The sequence below is a fragment of the Lytechinus variegatus genome, chromosome 12 (assembly GCF_018143015.1).
Source record: "Lytechinus variegatus isolate NC3 chromosome 12, Lvar_3.0, whole genome shotgun sequence".
NCBI classification, from domain to species: domain Eukaryota; kingdom Metazoa; phylum Echinodermata; class Echinoidea; order Temnopleuroida; family Toxopneustidae; genus Lytechinus; species Lytechinus variegatus.
The window spans coordinates 34042175-34065049 of NC_054751.1; the positions used below are offsets into that span (position 1 = coordinate 34042175).

The following is a 22875-nucleotide window of genomic DNA, read 5'->3' on the forward strand; positions in this document are numbered from 1 at the left end:
GGAAATACAAGCCTTATTTCAAATGACCAGAACTTTTTATTTCTTGACCATTTTCTGTAATTGAGGTACCAAATTAAAGAGCAGATATTGAACTTTTTAGAAATGTGGTTTTCTTTTTGAAACCCAGATACCCCCCGCCAAATGAGTTTTTGGTATCCTTTCTTCAAATTGTTTTTGCTCACTCATGCGTGAATAAGAAATAACTTAAGTAATATCAGATGAAAGAAGAGATTCTAAGCTTTAAATTGGTAGGTCATTTGTCTATTCTGTTTATGATTAAGTTATGATAAATGATTGCTAAATCTCGGTTTCGTTTATTCTGGGACGCACTGTAGATTAAACAAAATCATCAGTAATCCCAACTAATTTAGATAAACCAAACCTAAGGTAGAGTTTGTTTTTATCAGATATTTCATTGAAAATTTGACTATAATCTCAATAGGCCTACCCCATGACGGGCAGTTATTATGCACAGTCAAGCAAAGAAAAAAAAATGTCTTCACTTCTCAAAATTGACTTATTTGGCATTTTAAGGCCAATATTACTATCCCATTTCGTTTTATTTTTATGTTCTTATTTTGAGCTTAAGTCATTACTAGCATAAACATTCTTGGTTACCCTTATTGAAATGCGATTGTTTGAAAACTGAAAACTGGGAGCTACAGATAAGTTAATTTTCACTTCTACCCAACAAAATGGTATCTCCTGGCTGCATGCTGGAGTTTACTGCTACTAACAGCTGCCCCTGTATTTTACCCAACTTACTATATCACACGCTTTATGCATAATATTACTTTACGTCTTTGTCAGTATTATTTAGCTCTTCGATTGTCATATTTAATTTTTGTTATTATTTTATTTGGCAGAATATCAAACAAGTCAAATACAATGATAAAAAAACAATTGTTACCATAGCACAATGATAATACAGAAACATAATAATAATTTAACACTGGATCATATCGATGATTGATTTATGAATATATTAATTGAATTTATGAATATATATTGAATTGAAACTTTGATCAACAAGTGTGTCTCCCCCAAAGACTCGCACATACAAGACTTGAGATTAGGTCCTCCAGCTAGTGAAAAGGCATGAGTAATGTTAGGCTGGACATTCAGACCCTGAACACAAGTGAAGGGTTTTCACAGCAGCGAACCCCCCCCCCTCCCACCTCCTGCCAATCGATCGATGATGGGGAGTGGACTAGGAGATGTATACCTCTATGGGAGTGGACTGAGATGACGGATATCGATTTGGAGATATGTCAGGGGCGTTGTTAAATCATAGTAGCGCCAAAGGAAACACATTTTTTTTTTAATACCACCCCATGTTTTATGCCCTCCCGCGTCCACCACACCCCCCCCCCCCGGCCCGCCCCGCCTCCAGGCCTCCAGCTCCAGACGGGCCTCAAGAAAAAAAAATCATATTCATACAAAACAAGTAAAACGCATGCGCAATTCGTTATTCCAAGATGGCAGCCTCCATGCGACTCTGTAGACGTCTGTTTTTACACAAAAGACCATCGTCCTTTTGTGGTTCTAGATGGGGAAGGTTCTACTCACAAGCTGTAAATCTTGAAGTAAGGAATTCGAAAGTAGACCTATTGTATAAAACTTGCGCACTGTCATACTGGTCTAGACTTACGAAATAAAGCAATGCCAATGTTCGGCGCGGCACAACCCGCTCGCACGCCAGCGCCAGGCCAGCCAGCCCGACTGAAGCTGGCTGGCCGTGGCTGGCCGGTATTACCGGTAGGATGGGGGGTCGAGCTGTCCGGACACTTTATATTTTTGAAGCCTTCTTTTTTGTATTTGGATTACCCTAAAAATATGGGCGAATCCAATAGTTGTGATCATCTTCTATTTTGTTCTCTATAATATTTGGCAGTGTATACAGCCACACGCGTGTGTCTTTACCATCCAGCCACACGCGTGTGGTTATATCCAGAACACCTATCTGTGGATACCGCCACACGCCGCCAGTAATAACAGTAAAACGCGTATGTAGGTCTGACCGTCTATATCACGATCAAAATAACCTCATTTCTTCATTAAATTCTTACATTCTAAACCACTCTGATTTCTTTAAATCGTTTCAATTTCATTCTCACCGTCTTCTTTCCTTGCTTTTCTTGTCTTGTTACAAAAGGCCGCCTGTTAAATAGCAAATTTCCACACTTTTTCTACTTGTGTCGATTCTCTACTGACTCTAGGCTATGTGCGCGTACGTGCGTACGTACGAAACCCAAACTGTGTATGTCTACTACTGCGCTGCGCTAACGCTGTATGGGTCTGCCACCGCGAAGGAAGCCAGAATCGACACAAGTAGAAAAAGAGAATTTGCTGTTAAACAGACGACCGTTTGTAACAAGACAAGAAAAGCAAGGAGAGAAGACGGTGAGAATGAAATTGAAAGGTTTAGAATGTAAGAATTTAATGAAGAAATGAGGTTATTTTGATTGGATATAGACGGTCAGACCTACATACGCGTGTGGCGGTATCCACAGATAGGTGTTCTGGATATAACCACACGCGTGTGGCTGGATGGTAAAGACACACGCGTGTGGCTGTATACACTGCCATAATATTTCCTACATTTTGTACTAAAAATTGATGAAACTTCGCCTGTAAATTTTTTCAAATGACTTCCTAAACTAAAAAAAAGGCTAAAATTGATCGTCCGGACACACAACAACTGGGGCCCATTTCATAAAACTTTTGACTTGCAACTGTAACAACTCCCATATCTAGGGCAAATCTTGTTATTGCAATGGCAACTTGTCATAGTTGCAAATATCCGTTTCATAAAAGCAATGACAAATTGTTATCGTAAATAAAAATAATTAAATGAAAAATAGTTCGTGAACGAGCCTGATATGCAGCTAACAGCCGGTTTTTTTCTTCACACACGTCGTCTGCGAGAAAATTTTGATGGTGACAGAATTTACGGAAAATTTGAATCGGAGATGTAAGTACTTTCTAATTATCGTATTTATTCAATTATTACATCATTTGATAAAGTAATAAATAAATCACTTCTGAAAGAATGACATTGATAATACATATCATATTTCCATCGTTTTCTACGAGGTAAACATGCATTTTGCCCGGGGATATCGTGGAGGCATCATCGAGATGCCGAGTGGTCGCTATCCCGGAGCTTCGGCGTAGTAGTGTTGGTGTGTGTGGGGTGGAGCTCGAATGAGCGGCGTTGCGACTGTACTGTCTTGACTCTGAGTTGCATCTGTCTTTCTTTCTGACTTTAGTCTTTAATTACCTAATTCAGTGCGATATGTGAACAGCTGTGTGAGAGTGAGCCTTTATTTTTTTGTGGCTTGGGTTGTTGTGGGCGACAAAAATACAGTCAAGTCTCGAGAATCATGAATGGGTTTCGATTGGTGTTCACGCTCATGTTTGGCCTCGGCTTGGGCATGTTTTTTTTTGGGTTGGGGTAACTAATACAAATATTGTACTCTGTAACTGTGAGGGATTGCTTATCTTATAGTTTTCAGGGCCAAGGGGGTGGCTTGCAAGTATAAAAAAGTTTGGTGGCCAGACAGTAATCAAAAAAGGCAAAATTTATTTTTTTTTGAAAGCTGTGAGTTAGCAAAAATTTGACCGGCAGGAAGTTGGTTGGATATTCAATATTCAAACTGTGAAGTTGGTTTGACATTCAGGTTCGATATTCAAACGCGTGTGAAGTTGGACGGATATTCAATATTTGATATTCTAAAATTAGGGGTTTTGAAAGCTAGCTAGGGGGTTTAAAAGATGCAGCACGTCTCGGGCAACCATAAAATCACTGGCTTAACTAAGGACTTTCAGGTCAAAAGTCAGTGAATAAAAGGGTATGAAATTTTTTTTTTTTTGAGAGGCCTGAAGGGTATTCCGACGGCCTAGCCGGGGTAATCACGTGTCCTAACTTGTAGAACTTGACTCGGGCAACAAGATAAGCCCTAACTTGACCCGGCGCATGCACATTTAGGGGGCTCAAATTAACAAAATTAAAAGGAATAAAGGGCTATATAGAGCATTTTTTTAATTAAAAAAAGTAATTTTTTCAAGCGGCCCCCAGGGATATCCCAACAGCCTAGCCAGGGTAACCACCTATCTTATTTTGTACTATGTAGCACTCGACTGGGGCAACAAGATAAGCACTAGCTTGACCCGGCGCATGCACATTTAGGGGGCTCAAATAACAAAAATTAAAGGGAATAAAGGGCTATTTAGAGCATTTTTTAATTAAAAAAAGTATTTTTTCAAGGGCCCCCAGGGATATCCCGACGGCCTAGCCAGGGTAACCACCTATCCGAACTTGTAGAATTTGACTCGGGCAATAAGATAAGCACTAGCTCGACCCGGCGGATGCACATTTAGCGGGCTCAAATTAACAAAAATGAAGGGAATTAAGGGCTATTTAGAGCATTATTTGCATGTTTTTTGTTGAATTCAATTGACCATTGACCCCCCCCCCCTCAAGAAAAAAAAATGAATAAATGAAATAAAAAAATTGAAAATAAATAGAATAAAAAAACAGGCAAAATATATTACCAGTATATATAATCTATAGGGGGGTGGAATCTAGATCTAATAATGTGTGCATTAGAAATTGCACATTACGTTGATAATGGACACAATTTATGTGCTGGAAATGACCGCATTTGTCAGGCCTCTTAGCTGAAACATCAAGACAGAGCGACCGAGGCCGAGACATTGATCAGGCTTCAAGGATGCAAATTCTGGTCCCGAGGCCAGCCTCGGTATACAACACTGATAACTATAGAATCAGCATGCACTCTATACCCTACAAGATTGATAACAAAGACATATGTGTTTCAACAAGAAATAATTGGTCAACATTTATCTAAATGGGGTATTATACAGTACGATTGATCAACCAATGATACCAGTTCTTGTATTCTGACATTTAAATCCATGTTCGTCCGACCAATGTTGTCAAATAAAAACCTTGCTTTGAGCATAACATCCTCAAGGTGGTCTGAAATTCTATTAGAGGAAGGTGCAAGTACTCTTCTGTGGAAGTTTTTTTTATGCTTTGACTGCTATATCTACAAGTTTTATTATCAATATGCTAGTGTTCTGAAGTTGATGTGTTAATAATCAAATGTTTTAATGTTTATTCTACTTAAAACATAATAGATGGAGACCAGCAGCGTGGCAGCAGGAGCTAATGTTGGTTGTGATGAGGCGTATACCACCATCAACAATGCTGCAATTGCAGTCACCACCACCACTGCTGCCACCACCATCAGTGCTGCTAATGCCACCACCACCAAGTCTGCTTCTGCCACTGCCATCACCATTGCCACCGCCACTACCAAGACCACTCCTGACACAAAGCCCCCAAGTCCTCAACTGACCAGATATTGCAGCTGGAGAAGGATAGACCAGGAACTTCAAAGCCAGGGCTTGCCGGTCTCCTACAATAAGAAAAATGCCAAGGGCCCATCTAAAGAACTTGTAGCAGAATATTTGGCCACAGTTGTAGAAATGCAGAGACTAACAAACTACCACAGGTAAAAATCAATGTCAGATATGATGGATAGGCTTTGAAATATGGGTTGCAGAATGAATATCAGTAAAACCCATCATGATGTGCAATCTGATTTAACCCTAAAAAGGTGGTGGGGGCCAAACAATTTTCACGATAAATCCACAACATGAAAGATGGTGCTGCGTGATTATTTATATGCCTTTTTTTTAAAGATTCAGGAGTTTCAGACAAAATTTTTGACACATGGGTACCCGGTCCTGAAATTACGCAACGTTGTGTAAGCACATGTCAGAATTGCTTTAAAATGTGATTTCATGAACAAATCCAATGGAAATTTGGTTTCTAGCCAAAATTCATAATTGCATCCTACCGGTTAATAATTATTTTTACTGATTAAAATCAATTAATTTCATGGTGATTATGATCAGAAAATTTTGTCAACAATATAAAAAAAGTAAAAAAACCCAAAGAAATACTTCAGAAAGGAAAAAAAAATCAATTAATTTTTATGTTTCTAAACAAAAAAAAACTTCAAGGGCTTTGTTTATAAAGTTCCAGCCAAATTCTAATTTCATGCATGATTTAGTAAAATATATTAATTAAAAATAATTTCTAATAATTTTAGAATGATAAAATATACAATTGTTTCATCTGTGGCAGGCAATTTGCATTTCTTCACAATTGCGCAATTAACGGTCAATCTTGAGGGCCCCCACCCCCCTTCCACCCATCTTTCCTGCCTCCAAAATACCCTGGCAGTCTTATTAGGGTTAGATAAGCAAACAAAATTCTTACAATTGAGTGGCGTTATGAGCCAAATATTTTGAGAGGGCTAAATATGGCGGATGGAACAAAAGTTCTCCAAAGATGCGAGAGGGCGAAGGGAGTGAGCAAAATTGTTGGAACTTTTTGATACAGAAATCAAATATTTGGAAAGATTTTGACGTAATAATGTTCAGTAAATACTTCTCTATTTCACCCTTTCCCGTTCCCTTTCTTTCTTTTTTCTTGGCCCCCCATCTATATGCCAGTGATGGATTTAATACTTTTTGCATGTACAATGACAATGCTCGCTCTCTCTTTCATCACCCATCCTCACTATGTGTATATGTGTGTGCAAGATAAATTATGAGGAATAATTGCATGAAGTGACGTTTCTCAACCAGAGATTCCTTATATATTATTTACTGTTGCATGTTTGCATTTTTTTCATCTTAAACCATCTTGACCCCTTTACCCCCCCCCCCTGACAAATACCTAGTAGTCACATGAAGTTTCCTTTTATTTTCTTTGATATACATGCAATGTATCCATGTGAGAAAAGAAATTATAGTGCCAAACATTTTTTGAAAATTTCAGTTTAATTTATTCCTTCAGGTGAGGCTTTGTCCGCAGTTCCAGAAAGACACAAGATGGTATCAGAAAGCCATGCCAAAATCAATGACTGAAGGGTTCGGAGAGCCAGATAAAGAGCCTAGAAATGTGATTTAACAGTAAGTTAAACTTATTTATAATTCTGATTCATTTTGGCATAGGAAGTAAGTCACATAATAACAATTTGAATGATTTTTGTCTTCTTGATTTGCTCTTTGTCAAGAATCCAAATTTTAGAATTAAACTCTAAGTTTGAGGTGTTGATGAATTTTTTTTCAGCTGCAAAAGTAACAAACCAATATCAATCATTGGTAGATAATGTGACTTGCTTTCTCTTGCCAAATTGGTACATGTACATGAATATTCTGCATTTCTATAATGATTGACCCCCACCACTACCACCTAAGATGCAACATGTCAAATTACTGTCAAACTCACTTCATCATGTTTTTAATTACTGGTATTAATTTTTCAGTAAAAGAGTAAAAGGACTCAGAAAGATTACCCGAAGAAGCTCACAATTTTTTTTTACTGGTAGACCCTTTACATTCATTTGATGAATTGAGTTCATGCATTATCAACTGAATGTAATGTGTACAAAATCCTGTTAATACACCTTACTAGGTGAGGCTATTCTGGTAGGTCATCGCGGGGGTGCCTGAGGATCTTGTCCATTTGGATAAATCTTGCAAAGTATCAAAAGGTATCTATTAAGGGTTAACAATGAAAGTGAAATTAGGAATAACTTTAGTATCTTGCTTATATGCATTATAAATTAATTACTATTTCAGGTACTTCAATCACATGAGCAGTAGCAGGAGCAAAAACAGCAGCAAACACACGGGAGATGTAACGACTACATTGACCAACAACTACAGCAGCTTCCCACAATTTCTGCAGGAGATGCAAAAACCACACTGGCAATCTCAACAACATCAAGATGTCCAACAACCCCTCCGGGAGCGTTAACAGCAACCACATCTTCTACTCGAGTTTCAACAAACACATCAGCAAAAACAGCACTTATGAAATGAATCTAATTGAAACTCAAAAGCCAATCTTTTACAAAATGAGACATCATTTATTCATTCTTTTACAGGATAAAGAAAAGGTTTTTTTGAAAGTGTAAATTTTGCAGGAACACAATGGATGTTCCTATATGTATCTATTTATTGAAATAAATGTGACTTTAATAGGAATGAATGATGATTCAATAAATATCTACTTTTTATTTGTCAATTAGTAAAAATACCTGTATTTTCTATTTAGAATGACAAAAGCAATTTATCAAATCAAAATCATCAAAAAATTTAGCAATATGGCTGTTAGGCCCTCAAAATTGTTGATATTTTGATAAAAAAAGCTGTTTCTGCTGCAATATTTGATGCAACTCAAATAGCTGTGTCAAATATTTCCGCAGAAATTGTCATTTGCCGCTGAAAGTATCTGCGGCAAATATTTGACGCAGCTCAAGTAGCTGCGTCAAATATTGCCGCAGAAATTGTCATTTGCCGCTGAAAGTATCTGCGGCAAAGTTTTATGAAACGGAAACTTGCCGCTGTTTTGAGATTTGCCGCAGAAACACAGATTTGCCGCTGAAAATGGGAGTTGCCGCTGCGGCAAATGTTTTATGAAACGGGCCCCTGAACTGGATATACTATGTGGGCGGGAGCCCAGGACCTTACCGTGTAATTGACCATACTCACCTGACTAGCGTGAAGTATGGTCAAAATAATTATCTGAATAAATAGTTAAAACTGAAATCAAGCACTTACCACGATTATATGGATGAAGGTCTAACGAGTGGCAGTTTCCTGACATCTGGGCACAAACTGGAACCTCTAAAAAACGAAAAGTTCTCTCCTTCTACCCCCGTCTCGATCGGCCATTTTTGTTATGAATCGTAACAAAATGGCCGATCGAAATACCCAGTTGTTGTGTTTAAAATTTAATATGTGTTTATGAATAATTATTATTAATAATGCTTGGCTTCACCGTAATTTTGATATGAACTGAAGTTAGCGACTAATATCATGTGAGCATGCGGCAAACAAATTGTTGAGCTGCCGCAGGCAAATCTATTTGTCGCTTACTTCAGTCTACATCAATATGAAATGCGATTAAGGGACTTGCTATGATATTCATGAACAATTACTGCTAAGTTGGCTGGTGCAAAACTGCATTAGTGCCAAATGATTGTTGTGTTCAGTTAATGATCAGTGATGATAAGACAAAAAGTCTGCATTTTTGTCTCGCATGCATAGCAGAGCGAGACAATAGGCGCCGCTTTTCTGATGGCAGTGGTGGCGTTGTCAACATTGAAATCTTAAAGGTCAAGTCCACCTCAGAAAAATGTTGATTTGAATCAATAGAGAAAAATCAGACAAGCACAATGCTGAAAATTTCATCAAAATCGGATGTAAAATAAGAAAGTTATGACATTTCAAAGTTTCGCTTATTTTCAACAAAATAGTTATATGAACGAGCCAGTTACATCCAAATGAGAGAGTTGATGACGTCACTCACTCACTATGTCTTTTGTTTTTTATTGTTTTAATTATACAATATTTCAATTTTTACGAATTTGACAATTAGGACCTCCTTGCTTGAAGCACAAAATGTTAAAATAATGGAATTCCACGTGTTTAGGGAGGAATGAAACTTCATTTTACATGAAAATGATGAGAAAATCAAAATATTTCACATAATAAAATACAAAAGAAATGAGTGAGTGACGTCATCGACTCTCTCATTTGGATGTAACTGGCTCGTTCTTATAACTATTTTGTTGAAAATAAGCGAAACTTGAAATGTCATAACTTTCTTATTTTACATCCGATTTTGATGAAATTTTCAGCATTGTGCTTGTCTGATTTTTCTCTTTTTATTCAAATCAAGTTTTTGTTGGGGTGGACTTGTCCTTTAACTAAGGTTAAGTTTTTTTAAAGTCATCATAACTGTATTTTGATCTAGTTCATGAAACCTGGACATAAGGGTGATCAAGTATTACTGATTATCCTGCCTGAGTTTCAGGTCACATGACTGAGGTCAAAGGTCATTTGGGGTCAATGAACTTGGACCATGTTGGGGGAATCAATATCAAAATTTACCAAGGTCAATTATTTTAAATGTTGTCATAACTTCTAAAATTATATGGACCTAGTTCATAAAACTTAGAAATAAGAGCAACCATGTATCCCTGAATATCATGTGCAAGTTTCAGGTCACATGAACAGTGTCAAAGGTCACTTAGGGTCAACAAACTTTGGCCATGTTGGGGGTACTTGAGGAAATGTCATAACTTTGAATTTTATAGATCTACGGCCGATTGCACGAAAGAGTCTTTGCAAAGACCGTCTTTCGTGTCGCCCATCTTATATGATGCGCCATGTGAAGCGCATTTTAAATAAATCATCTCCAAACATATTTCATTCGTCCGTTAAAATTAACAGAATATTTGTTAATAAAATGATATGATATATCATGAAATTGTATAAAATTTGATTTAAAAGCAAGCTAACAAATCTTATTCTTTATCATAAATTTCAGAAACACCCCGCTTATAGCGTATCATAAAAGATGGGCGACACGAAAGGCGGTCCTCGGAAAGACCCTTTCGTGCAATCGGCCCCAGGTTCATGAAACTTAGACAGAAGAGCAATAAAGTATCCTTGAACATCCTGTGCGAGTTTCAGGTCACATGACCAATGTCAAAGGTCATTTAGGGTCAACAAACTTTGGTAATAATGACCTTGTTGGGGGTATTTGTGGAACTGTCATCATAACTTTAGAGGTTTATGGATCTAATTTATGAATAATTTATGAAACTTGGACATAGAGCAGCAATGTATCCCTGAATACCCTGTGCACGTTTCAGGAACATGGCCAAGATCAAAGGTCAATGAACTCTGGCTGTATTGGGAGTATGTTTTGAATTGGCATCATAACTTAGAAAGTTTATGGATCTAGCTCATGAAACATTGACTGTAAGGGTAATTGGGTATGAATGATTGTTTTGCACATGTCTTAGGTCACATGGTCAAAGGTCATTTTGGGTCAATGGACATAATTTTTTTATTGTCATATTAGTGTTTTCTTCTGTGAATAATTATTCATCAGCTGTTTTCAAAGGCAGCACTGCTGCTTTATCGAATTGCGCAATGCAGGCGAGACTGCCAGAGGCGTTCCACTTGTTGTTTCTTTACTGCAGATTTAATGACTGTCTTTTCTTAATTAAAAAACACCCTTGGCTTTAAGTGTAAGCCTTGTTTTAGACGTCTACTAACTCTTAATAAGCTTGATATGTGTGTGGCAGGTGCAGATTGTCCATCATAAACCTGTTGTGTTACTTTATCTTTGTTGTAGGAGTCCGGTGTTGTAGTTGGTGTTTATGAGGACGAGGTTAATAATGGAGTTAGTTTTACACCAGAAGCATCTAAGGTCGATGAACAAAGTCAAGGTCAATTAAGAGAAAACATAACCAGGTAAGTTATGAAGGAAATTATTCAGATTTAAAATTGGTACGTATTCTTGCCTTAGTGTGGGGGACGGGGGAGAGAAATATGACCTGAAATAATTGTTCAGTTGGTTTGTACATGGTGCATCATAGAAACAACTAAATATGATTGGTTAAGGACTTGTGTGTCAAAAAATAATTCACCATGGAAAAAAAGGATATGGCGTGCTGTTAGACTTAGGTGTATATTTCGCCATCCCAAAACTGATATCATTTCAGCATGTACACTGAGAAAGGTCGAAGAATAAATGTTTGCTTTTGCCAAGGGGCACTATGCCACTTAATTCTTGTTTGACAATTATACATGAAACCTGCATACTTCATGGTTTTGAACCTACATGTGTCTTAATACTTTTTCATTTAAAAAAATGTACACTTAGCCACATTGGTACAATATCTTGTACTTAAAGAAGTTATCTATCTTGGATGAACACGATTCCTTTTTGAACAATATTTCCAAAGTTCCAACTTTTTAAAGCTCTGATAGAATTTAGCAAAGATAAATTTAGGATCAGTTACCATGGAAGAAAATCAATTTGGTTGAACTGAGTCAAGTTAATGAAAACAAGTCAAATTTCTGAAAACTGATCCACAATGATCTGTGATAATAGATTACTTATATGACATTAGTATTTAGATAATAAACCCTTCTCCCAAATAATATTGTTTTGAACCCCCCCCCCCAAAAAAAAAAACAACAACATTGTTTTGTATGATATAACTATCAAATGTTACCTTCTTCATCCAGGTACTGTCAAAATTTGAAGAAGGGAAAAAGCAGAGTATTCTACGGATTAAATGAGGTAAGATTACATTGAACTATCTTGTTATTCCATGCATGTACGTATGATTTCTTTAGTGTACTGCACTTTATCTCATGAAAAGTTACTTATGAATTATATTGTCTTTAGTTATTCTTTTTATGTCCAACATTCAGCTACACCAAATTCTGTTTATTTGATAATCCATAATAGGTGTCTTGTTGAATGCTCACACATTACCATTTCAATAGTTTAATGATATTGGGCGCTTGGATAATAAATCCTGGAAAAATATTGTCAGGTGAAAAAGTAAGGGATAGGTTTGGGTGTTGAGATTAGCAGAGGGAAATTTGGGTTTATTGAAGACTAACGGCCACCGCACACCTTACGATCCGACTTGTCTGCGTCTGGCTTGTGACTGATTGAGGGGAGGTGAATCGCAAAGTAGTCTTAAGCCTCGACACCGCTCACCTTGCGATCCAACTACCATGCTGTCTGTGACTCACGCATGTGCACATTGTTTATCATATACGCATTGTGCAACTCTGCTGTCTGATTGGCTAGAAGTTGGATTGAGCTTGCAATCCAGTCATAAGGATTCGGCGTATCAAATCCTTACGATTTTCCTTGCTACTTGTCTCTGACCGGTCTGCGACTCTCACGCTGACAAGAGCTGTGACGTCACATTTCCCCTCACCCATTCACAAGCCAGTCGGCGACCGGTCGGGTCGTAAGGTGTGCTGTGGCTTTAAAGCCACTCTATGAGAGAGATGTGAAGTGGTCAGGGAGACAAATTGACAAGGTGAAAACACAAGTTTCATACAGATACATGACAGATTAGTCATGAAAATCTTAATGTTGTTTCTACCATTGAGGATTCACTGCATTTTCATTTATTTTGTATTCTATATTGATTTGGTAATTAGGAATTCAGTAAGGTAGCTGTGGTGGGCCTTGGAAAGAAGTCTGCTGGGGTCAATGACCTGGAAGAGATAGATGAAGGAAGGGAGAATGTCCGAGTTGCCATGGCAGCAGGTGTTAGATTATTACGAGATGTTGGCTGTAAAACGGTAGCAGTGGATCCATGCAGCGATGCTGAAGGTATTGGCCTGCTTTTGTTACTGTATAAGTTATATGTCCATTTACTGAATAGGGACCATTGACTGTAAGTTTAATTGTATCTTATGCATTGGATATGACTCAAAGGAATTAGTAATTCAGTTGCCTGAAGAAAGTAATTGGCAAAGTGTGGCTCCAATAATCTTCCAAGTGAATTAATCTCTAACAATTTTACAATTTTTTTTCATTTGTTTTATCTTTTATAGACGAATGAGAAGAATTTGCATCAGCTTATTATATAGGAAAGCACTTGTGATTCCTATTTCTTTCAAGGCTTTATTCTGTATCTAGATAAGACTGTGATAGAAGGCATTAAGGAAGAAGAGCCGGCATGTTAGACTGAGAATATGTTACCTTATGGATGTAATTTTTATACTTGGATCTGTTTTATTACATCTTTTATATGAAATAATCACATATCTAAAGAATGTTCCAAGACCTTTTCAAGTATTGAAATGAAGTGGGGATGTGATTCACTATTCACAATAGTTTTTTTGTAGTGAATATTTTGAAAATGTTTTAATTGTGCTTACCATGATTTTGATTTCCCCTCACAATTTTTATATTTTGATAAATTCTTCGGTTCTGTTATATTAAATTTTGTTGTTGGTAATTGTGTGTTTTTTTTCAGCTGCTGCTGAAGGATCTGTATTGTCAGTATTTGAGTATGATGAACTTAAAGCTGAATCAAGTAGGAAACCTAAAGTCAATCTATCACTCCTCAACAGAGATAACAGGTAAGTCTCGTTATAAATCAATTGTAGCAGTGAAAAAGATGACGATGATCATAATGGAGACAGCCATGACGATAGTGCTAGTGATAATGATTACAATAAGAGCAATGAGAGTAATTCCTGTCTAAGATATTGAATTCTTCATTATGATATGAAAATAATAGAGAATGGCATCTATATTGCGCATATATTTTTGTTGAAGAATTTATCTTAATCAATTATTTGCTGATTTATCAATCAAGATCAATCTCATTGATTCCTCTCCTTCATTACAATATCATTATCGGCAATTGATTTCATTTGTAATTTCAAATGAAGTTTTCAGGGGATCATGCTTTGATAGAAACAAAATGCTCCTCTTCAGAATTCTATCCTTCACATGTAGTCATAGCTTAAACATGTTTTATGTTTTTGTTGTTGTTGGTGCTTCTGATCTTTGACTGTAAATAATGTCAGGAGCTTGTCCGGGAATCGAAAGCCAATTTGCACAACAAGCCAATTTGAATTGAAAACACATTTGGAATTTCTTGGAAAGTTCTAGAATATACTGTACTGTGTCATTGTTTGCTTGTAATTCTGTATATTCCAACATAGCTAATACTATTGTCCATTTCCACTACCACTAGGAATCTCTTTTGTGTTGCAGTCTACTATTGTCTCTCTTTGTGCATTCCAGAAAAAAATATATAAACATAAAATCTGAATGCCTAACAAAGCTTTACTGAGACATTCTGGAATATTCTTAATCATTATATGCTATAAATATCCTTAAAGAGGAAATAACTAAACAAATAAATGTAATTGCTCTTACAATTCTACTTATATATAACACCTGTAGCTCAGAGCTTGACAGTGCGTGGAAGAGAGGAGAGACTATGGCCAATGCTCAAAACTTTGCTAGGACCTTGATGGAGATGCCAGCTAATAAACTCACTCCAACATCATTTTCAGAGATCGCTCACAACAAGAGACAGCGCACAGACCTACCTATCACCATCCAGGCACAGTAAGTCATCAACAGTAACCAATCCCTAATCTCATCTCATTCATCAATTCAATGAATACCAGTAGGAACTACATGTTATTCTTTTATTTCTATGGAATGCTGAAACGAGCCAGCAAAGGTGATGGTTGTTGACAGTAATGGGAAAGTACATATATAGTTTGGAAATATGTGATTAATGTATATGATGGTACTTAATAGTTGTAATGTTGATCACATTTTACTCTGTATTTAAAAAGCATCCACTATGGGGCTGCCTGGCCTAAAGAGATATATATTTTTTAATGAAAATCCACATTTTAACTGTGGCTGAAGCCATTTTTTAATACTGTACACTTGTGTTACTGTCATTTTTGTATATATGGAACATACAATGCTCCAAGCCATTTATTTTCATTTGACAGATATCATGAAATCAAGAAATTAGTTTATATCTTATGTTTCATGCAATTGCTTCAAGAAAGTATTTTCATGATCTTTAATAGGTTATAATATTTGTATATTGTACATATTTATTGATCTTGTTGGAGTCCTTCTGCTTCAAATCTAAAAGTCAACAGTTTGATAAATTTCTTCCCACACTAATTGCAGGTCAATCCCTGATTATGACATGCGTATTTGCTCCTTAAATGACCAGTAATGTGTCAATGCTTGCTATGATTATTTATTAATCAGCTCCAGGAAGTGGGCATCAGATAAGAAGATGGGTGCTTTCTTGAGTGTAGCTAAAGGATCTGATGAACCACCAATCTTCATGGATGTAAGGTACAATGGTGCATCAAAGAATGTGGATCCTCTTGTCTTGATTGGTAAAGGAGTCACCTTTGACAGGTAGGATGCACTGCTATACCAACACAGTCTGAACATATTAAATTTATTTGTTTCTTTCTCTTTGCTCTATAATAGTAGGCAACTGACAACCATATCTTGCTCCTAATGTCACCATAATTTTTTGTTCTCATGTATTTCCATTTTAATATACTATTTTTGTCTGAATTATGATTGCTTTTATAAAATTTATGCATGTACTTCTATATGTGTGGGTGTTGCCTTACTAGATAAGGTCGGGCGGAAATCCTGCGGATTATGTTGATATATTTTTGTTATAAAACACATAAACCACTTTGTCAGATCATAATCAGGAGATTCATGCTACTACATACTAATCAATGAAAGTGCATATGAAAAGTCTTTTGCATGCTGGCACTTAATGATAGCATGACTCACATGTACAGTAACTATTTGTGAAAAACCACCAGTGTCGGCTGCTCAGAAACATTGTTAGCCTAACAGAGCACGAACAGTAAGCCCAGTCACATCTTTTGGATTTTCAAAACATTTATATCAACGTGTAAGTAATGCATTGCTGTTACATAAGGTATTGCTGCCACATTACTGATTGTAACAGCGTCTCTGTTAGCGCACTGTTAGCACTAACAACGTTTCTGTGCGGTCATTACAGGTTTTCAGTTGAAAAGCAAGGAAATGTTTATTAACCAATTAATATTCACATTCTTTGTAATTCATCAGTGGAGGAATATCCATCAAGCCTGCCGCAGGAATGGATCTAATGAGGGGCGACATGGGAGGAGCTGCTAACGTTCTGGCGGCCATGTTTGCTATGGCCAGTCTTGAGCTACCGGTCAATGTGGTTGGATTAATACCACTGTGTGAGAACATGGTCAATGGGTCAGCAGTTAAACCGGGTGATGTGGTCACAGCCATGAATGGTAAAACAATACAGGTAGGAATGAGCATTGGTGGTCAGGTGAAATGGTGGATTAAGATTATGCAAGCAGTATACATTGCTGGATGTTGTAACTTCAATCCTGATCTCAGATAATAATGAAAGCCAAAGCTATCCTAGGGATTTTAAATGATTGATTGGAGTGAGGAAATAATGTGAGGTACCACTCTTTAATGTTTCATTGAGTAATGTACTAAAAATTAGCATGTCTTTTACCGGCTTGTAACCTAATTTCATGTTAAGAAATATGAGTATTATTATTGTTGGATTGTTGGTTGGTATCCCAAGACATTTTCAAAATAATAATATGTAATGTTCTTCTCCAATCTGTCAGCAACCATTCTCAGATTAAATGTCAAATGTGATCAGGCTCTTTTAGGTTAATCTTAGTGCTTTATTATAGGGCTCATTATTAGGCTTGATTACATTGATCATTATGCAATAAAGTGTACAAATTAATTGAACAATCATTTGCTCGGTTTGTGCTTCAAGCCGTAGGAGTCCAAAAAGCTTTGCTAATGATTCTCATATGATTGCTTGCACAATAATTTTATACAAAAAAAACAGACTTACAATTCATTGGTTAGCAATGTGTTTTTTTCTTCAGGTAGACAACACTGATGCTGAAGGTAGATTACTATTAGCTGATGCATTGTGTTATGCAACCTCTAATCTCAAACCTACTGTGGTCTTAGATTTAGCTACACTTACTGGTAAGTTTATTCAACGTGTGTAATTGTGTGATGATAAAAGTTTTGAAAATCAAACTTTAAACTTTCTAGATGACGATGCATGGCTGTTGTAGCATTGCCACAAAATGGTCATATCTTAGTAACTGTGGGTCCAAGTCATTACAATATGGTAGCAAGTGATAAAGCTGTGCAATGGTAGCCTATATTATTCTTCTTTGGGTAATCATAATTTATTTGAAACGGTGCGAGATATCAGGACCTCTGATCTTATGTGCTTACAATGATGCCATGGTCACATTTGTTCTACGGCGGCCGTACGGCGAGTCGAAAACAGCCGTTTTAACATTTTTTGTCCAACTACATATAGGTGGTTTGAATCAAAATTGATAAAACGGCTGTTTTCGACTCGCCGTACGGCCGCCATAGAACAAATGTGACCATGGTATGAAGCATTGTCATTTCTGTTGATTTTGTAGTTGATGACATTTTTTTATAAGAGTTTGAAGTGCAATAATGCCCCTATAATTATTTCTTTATTAATTCAGAAACAAGTTGAATACAAGACCTAGTCAAAATTAATGTAGCATTTCACAAATTATAGATTAATTTTGCAGCATAGCAGGATTCTCTTCCCAAAATCTGGATGTACCGCAGTTTCAATGATAGAAAATCCTTACAATTGTTCATGCCTAGGATATCTTGACTTGATTTGTCTTCAATTATTTTCTCCTCAGGTGCTATTGATGTAGCTTTAGGCTCTGCTGCTACTGGAGTCTTTACTAATTCACAACATGTATGGGATATGCTTCGACAGGTAAGTCTTGTCTCTATCAAAATTCACTTAAAGTGTGAGTGCATTTCTTCAAATTTTATGTCTTTTTTTTCTCTCATGACTTAATTGTACAGAATGTCCCTCTGTCCGGCTGAAATTGATTCTGAAATAAAGTATTATTCTCAATTAAACGTGCAGAATTAGAAGGCTCATTTCATGTTCTAACTTCTGAAAATTTTCACAGGAGTTAGAATATGAAGTGAGCTTTCTTGTCTTGTACATTAATCAAGTTAAATACTACAATTTAGAATTATTTCAGCCATATGTCAGAGGGAATTTTGGGGGAGACGTGCTGCACTTTTAGTCATTCAAATTCTGTATTGTGGTTTGTACAATAACAAACAATGTGAAAATGAATGCCTCGCAAAAATTCAGCATATTGTATGTTACATACATGCTACTATTATAAGCTATTGAAGAGTTGCTATTTGATTTAGGTTAATTTCTCATATGATTTCAAGACTTTTAGGATAACGGGTTGGATTGAAACATTTGAATGAAACTTGAAATGTCTTGTTTTCATAAAACTTACCATGGATGATATCTTTGTTAGAAAGTGAAATTTTACTGAAATATTCAAATATGATATATGTTGTGAAACAGATTTGTTGGGTGATGCTGCTATGGTAATTTTCCAAAATTTCTGTTCACAACAATAATGATAATAATAGAGCAGCAGTTTATTGCACATGCTCAAGCCAACTCTGAAGTTCCCAAGCAAATATGGTATATATTATCAAGAATCAGTTCACACGTGTACTGTGTTTTACTCTGTTTTCATTGTTTGTTGATTGTAGGCTAGTGTATCAACAGGAGATCGTATGTGGAGGATGCCATTGTTCAAGCATTACACTAAACAGGTTACAGAGGCTCACTTAGCTGATGTTAGCAATGTAGGAAAATATAGCAGGTGGGTATCTCTGGGTTTCTGTAGCAAGCAAAATGTTGTTTTTGGGGGTTCCCATCATGTTTTTGTTTTTAACTATCTATAATTGCAATTATTGTAAATATGTCATTCCCTGGCAGGCTTGGCTAAATGCACTGGCAAGGTTTTGGATAAATACATAGGTACATAAAACTTGTGATGTACTGTAACTTGAAAATAATGCACACTGCTCCTTCATAAATCAGATTTTTGTTTCAACTACATTAGCTTAGGTTTGAAATACCAGTGTGCCTAAATTTACATAACTTAACTAATTCCTTTGTTTATCATATTTCTTGCCCCTTTCATATATATTTTTAAAAATGTTCATTGATAGTTTTTATTTGTTTTTTATGACTGAATGTGTTCCAAAATCTAAATTTGATCAATTTCAAAGGAGCAAATGGGATGTTGAATTAGTCTTGTTTTGAAGTAAAACCTGACCCACTGTATGAAACAAAGTGTCACCCACAGTGGAACAATGCAGTCTGAGGTGGGTACTCAAACATGCAGACAGGTTCCAGGAGCTATTACGTGGATACATAACTAAATTAAATGAATAAATTGAATTAACTCCACCTCCAAAGAGTAATAATTAAGACCTCAGTGTAGAGAAAACACCTTAGAGCCACCATCAAGTAAGAGAAGCCACACCTACCAGGACCACCATGCCAAACTATGCCACTATGCCTATGACCTCTGAACCTTAAGAGGTATATGATATTGCAAATTCCACAGAAAACCCACACAGTCATTAAAAAGACAATTTTATGTCCACCAACATGTGCATTGTGTAGGTCTGGTGGGAGTTGTACAGCGGCAGCATTCCTTAGAGAGTTTATAACTGATGATATTAAATGGGCTCATCTCGATATAGCTGGAGTGATGCAGAACAAAGATGAGATTCCTTACCTTGGAAAGGGAATGTCTGGTAAGATTAATTTCTAGGATTCTTGCTCAAGAAATTGGAAATTTCTAATATGATTTTAAATTGAAATATCAATTGTAACAGGAAGAAATGTATTCTTACTACTTGTTGCAAGAAATTGATTAGCAATCAATTGCCTATGGAGCATTGCAAGTATCCCAACTTAATTTTGAACTATCAAGATTGTTCATGTATTAAATCGTATTAGATCGTATAAGTCTAACTGAAGTGTTTTAATGATGTATTGAATAGCTAGCATCACCATCAAAGCATTTTGGACTAGGGCTAGCTACCAGAAAGATGTAGAGTTGTTTAATAACTTGATTGTAATTCTTTGTACATGTTTTGCGTGGATTTTCAGATATAATCAACTGGAGATTTGCTTGCATCTTTCATGTCATAGGACCAAGAAATTCAGTAGACAAAATTAATATCACTGCATGTAATGTATTCACAGTTGACTACCTATGATCCTTGTATAAAGACTCAAAGATATAAAAATAGACATTTGTCAAGACATGTAATAGAGGAGCTTGCTAAACATCCAGTCTGCCATGATGGGTCTATGTGTATGTATATCTGTTCCTTCATATTTTTAAGAGGTTACCACTTGCATAAGCGTGTTTGATTTTTATGCTGCCATTGATTTTTAAAGGAGTGTAAAATCTTACCTAAAAAAAGCTTCATTCATTGTATGAATATGGTGGCATATTGTTTAAATGATGTTTCATAAAATCTTTTTCATTTCTTTCTTATTTTTCCTTTGCACAGGCCGACCAGTCAGGACTCTTATAGATTTTGTATCGAGATTCAAGTCAGTATGATCACATGGACCAAGGAATTCGGAAATAAGATTGCATATTAAGAACTACAAGGAAAGTACTTTATAATGTGGAAACATTCAATCTGTTATCAACTGAAATTCACCTAATCCTTCCAGAAAGCTTGCTGTGCTACTGAACATAAAGAAAGGAATCAGAATGATTTGACGTGAAGCTCTGTGATCTGATCTGCGCCCGATTCTTTGAATTAATATGTAAATTGGTTAGTCTTGACCTACCCAGAAAAATTGACTCTAAAATTTTTTCCATAATGCTTTGTTCAATCTAATTGTTCAAAGAGAACTTGTACATGTTTTATATATGTACCTGTATGATCAGTATTTGGGGCCCAAACGTGAAAGCTTTATTATTGTCTTGATAAGCAGATGACTGTCTTCTGATTAGCTAAAAGCAAGAAACAGTTCCAAATATCTTTAATATCTTTTCTAATTTCCTTTAAAAACAGGCGTTGTGTCACAAAGTTGGAGTTGAACCTAACTTACAGTTGCACGTGGTATACACCGCATCACCACATTGGTCTTATCCTTTTAAACAGATTTGTGCTACTGCACACTGTGCGTCATCATTTACACATGACTTTAAGTCTCACTTAAAGCTTTGTGAATTACCCTCTTAAAATTGCTTTAATGGTGATACACCATGAAAAATGAACAGAGAAAAAAAACAACCTTAATGTTAGTCCTTGGTGATGTGGGTATCATATTACTTTTATGAAACATGGTTTGGAAATCTACATTGTACGAGTCTACCAATCTCGGGTTGAAATTTTCATTTCACATTTTTTAGCATAATTTGCTTGATAAAAATCTGTGTGTTGCTGAGATAATAATGAAAAACTGAAAAAGTATTTATCATATTCAGCATCTCATGGGATAATAAGTATATTATTCTTGAGAAATATAAATGCTTTTTCTCTGTACAGGTTTTTGAAAGTTGAATTTAAAAGAACTATGTGGAATCAAGACTATTGGTTTAATATTCTTGTAAGTAGGTTTGGTCCGATCAATGAATCACGCAAAAACAAAATTGTCTGCTGAATCATGTGTTGTTTTAATTATGAATATGGAAGTATTGTAATGACACTTCTCACAGTTCTTTTATGGTTGAAAGTGGACTTTTGAATTTGATAACAATTCAGGAATTCCTGGAAAAGGTTCATCTCACTGATTAATGTTGGAGAATAAAAATTCTTCATCATGCAATCAAGAAAATGTCATTACCAAGTGAGACATTTGCCACTCACTACACTTGCAGAATTCTTCAAATGCTGAATGATGTGTTTGACTTGAAATGAGGTTGCTCATTGTTAACCTTCTAGTGCCTCTACTTCATTTCTGATTGAAAAAAAAGGAAGAATCATAAGTTGCCATCCGAAGAAGCATACAGTAATGTAGGAGGTGAAAGTTTTAAAAAGTTCATTACTGTGCTGACCTAATTTACTTGATTAAAAATATAATTATAATTCCATCCAGAAATAATGTTAACTATTTTTTTTAATTTAAGAGTTGGCTAAATCTTCCACACCAGTATTGAAACAAATCTGCAGGCCATTATCCACTTGAATACTGAATTCTGTATTCCCATTGACTTTTTACATGTATCACCTGTTTCCAGTTGGCAATGGGTTAAATAGTATGTTTATTGTATTCATGATCATTATTGCCCTTATATCGTACCTTATCCAGTCATGTGATCAATGCAATTCTCATATTAGTAAATTATGATTGTAATTCGAATGATGTTTTTTCCTTTCCGGTAGGATTTTTCCTTGAACGCTTTAGCGCCTATTAATATGGCGGCTCAGCTACAGCCGGGGTAATAATATGATACCAAGTATCAAAGCGCAGTTGAGTATATGCACATAGTAACTGCGCTATATAA

General features: G+C 36.1%; 2 protein-coding genes across 3 annotated transcripts; both read left to right on the forward strand.

The window, feature by feature from the left end:
* The first annotated feature begins 1447 nt into the window (after window positions 1–1447).
* Window positions 1448–22325, forward strand: LOC121425013 (cytosol aminopeptidase-like). Its single transcript, XM_041620945.1, has 13 exons — window positions 1448–1586; window positions 11261–11379; window positions 12160–12214; window positions 13099–13273; window positions 13923–14028; window positions 14864–15031; window positions 15704–15859; window positions 16559–16772; window positions 17383–17488; window positions 18202–18281; window positions 19097–19209; window positions 20022–20155; window positions 20924–22325. Exons 1-13 carry the CDS (start codon window positions 1479–1481, stop codon window positions 20974–20976), a joined length of 1587 nt encoding a protein of 528 aa, XP_041476879.1. The 5' UTR covers window positions 1448–1478; the 3' UTR covers window positions 20977–22325.
* On the forward strand, window positions 2747–7791 carry LOC121425014. 2 transcript variants are annotated; one of them, XM_041620946.1, is made up of 4 exons: window positions 2747–2974; window positions 5167–5543; window positions 6904–7014; window positions 7687–7791. In XM_041620946.1, exons 2-3 carry the CDS (start codon window positions 5167–5169, stop codon window positions 7010–7012), a joined length of 486 nt encoding a protein of 161 aa, XP_041476880.1. In that variant the 5' UTR covers window positions 2747–2974; the 3' UTR covers window positions 7013–7014; window positions 7687–7791. The 2 variants fall into 2 exon arrangements, 1 of the variants encoding a protein (XP_041476880.1); XR_005971466.1 differs by having other exon boundaries at window positions 2748–2974; window positions 6899–7014.
* Window positions 22326–22875: the final 550 nt, after the last annotated feature.

Bases quoted from the DNA above. Each gene is read 5' to 3' on its own strand.
- LOC121425013 (XM_041620945.1), top strand. From the start codon at position 1,479: ATGGCAGCCTCCATGCGACTCTGTAGACGTCTGTTTTTACACAAAAGA. The intron at 11,380-12,159 runs GTAAGTTATGAA...TTCTTCATCCAG, and splicing joins TTAAGAGAAAACATAACCAG to GTACTGTCAAAATTTGAAGA. The intron at 20,156-20,923 runs GTAAGATTAATT...TCCTTTGCACAG, and splicing joins CCTTGGAAAGGGAATGTCTG to GCCGACCAGTCAGGACTCTT.
- LOC121425014 (XM_041620946.1), top strand. From the start codon at position 5,167: ATGGAGACCAGCAGCGTGGCAGCAGGAGCTAATGTTGGTTGTGATGAG. The intron at 5,544-6,903 runs GTAAAAATCAAT...CCTTCAGGTGAG, and splicing joins AGACTAACAAACTACCACAG to GCTTTGTCCGCAGTTCCAGA.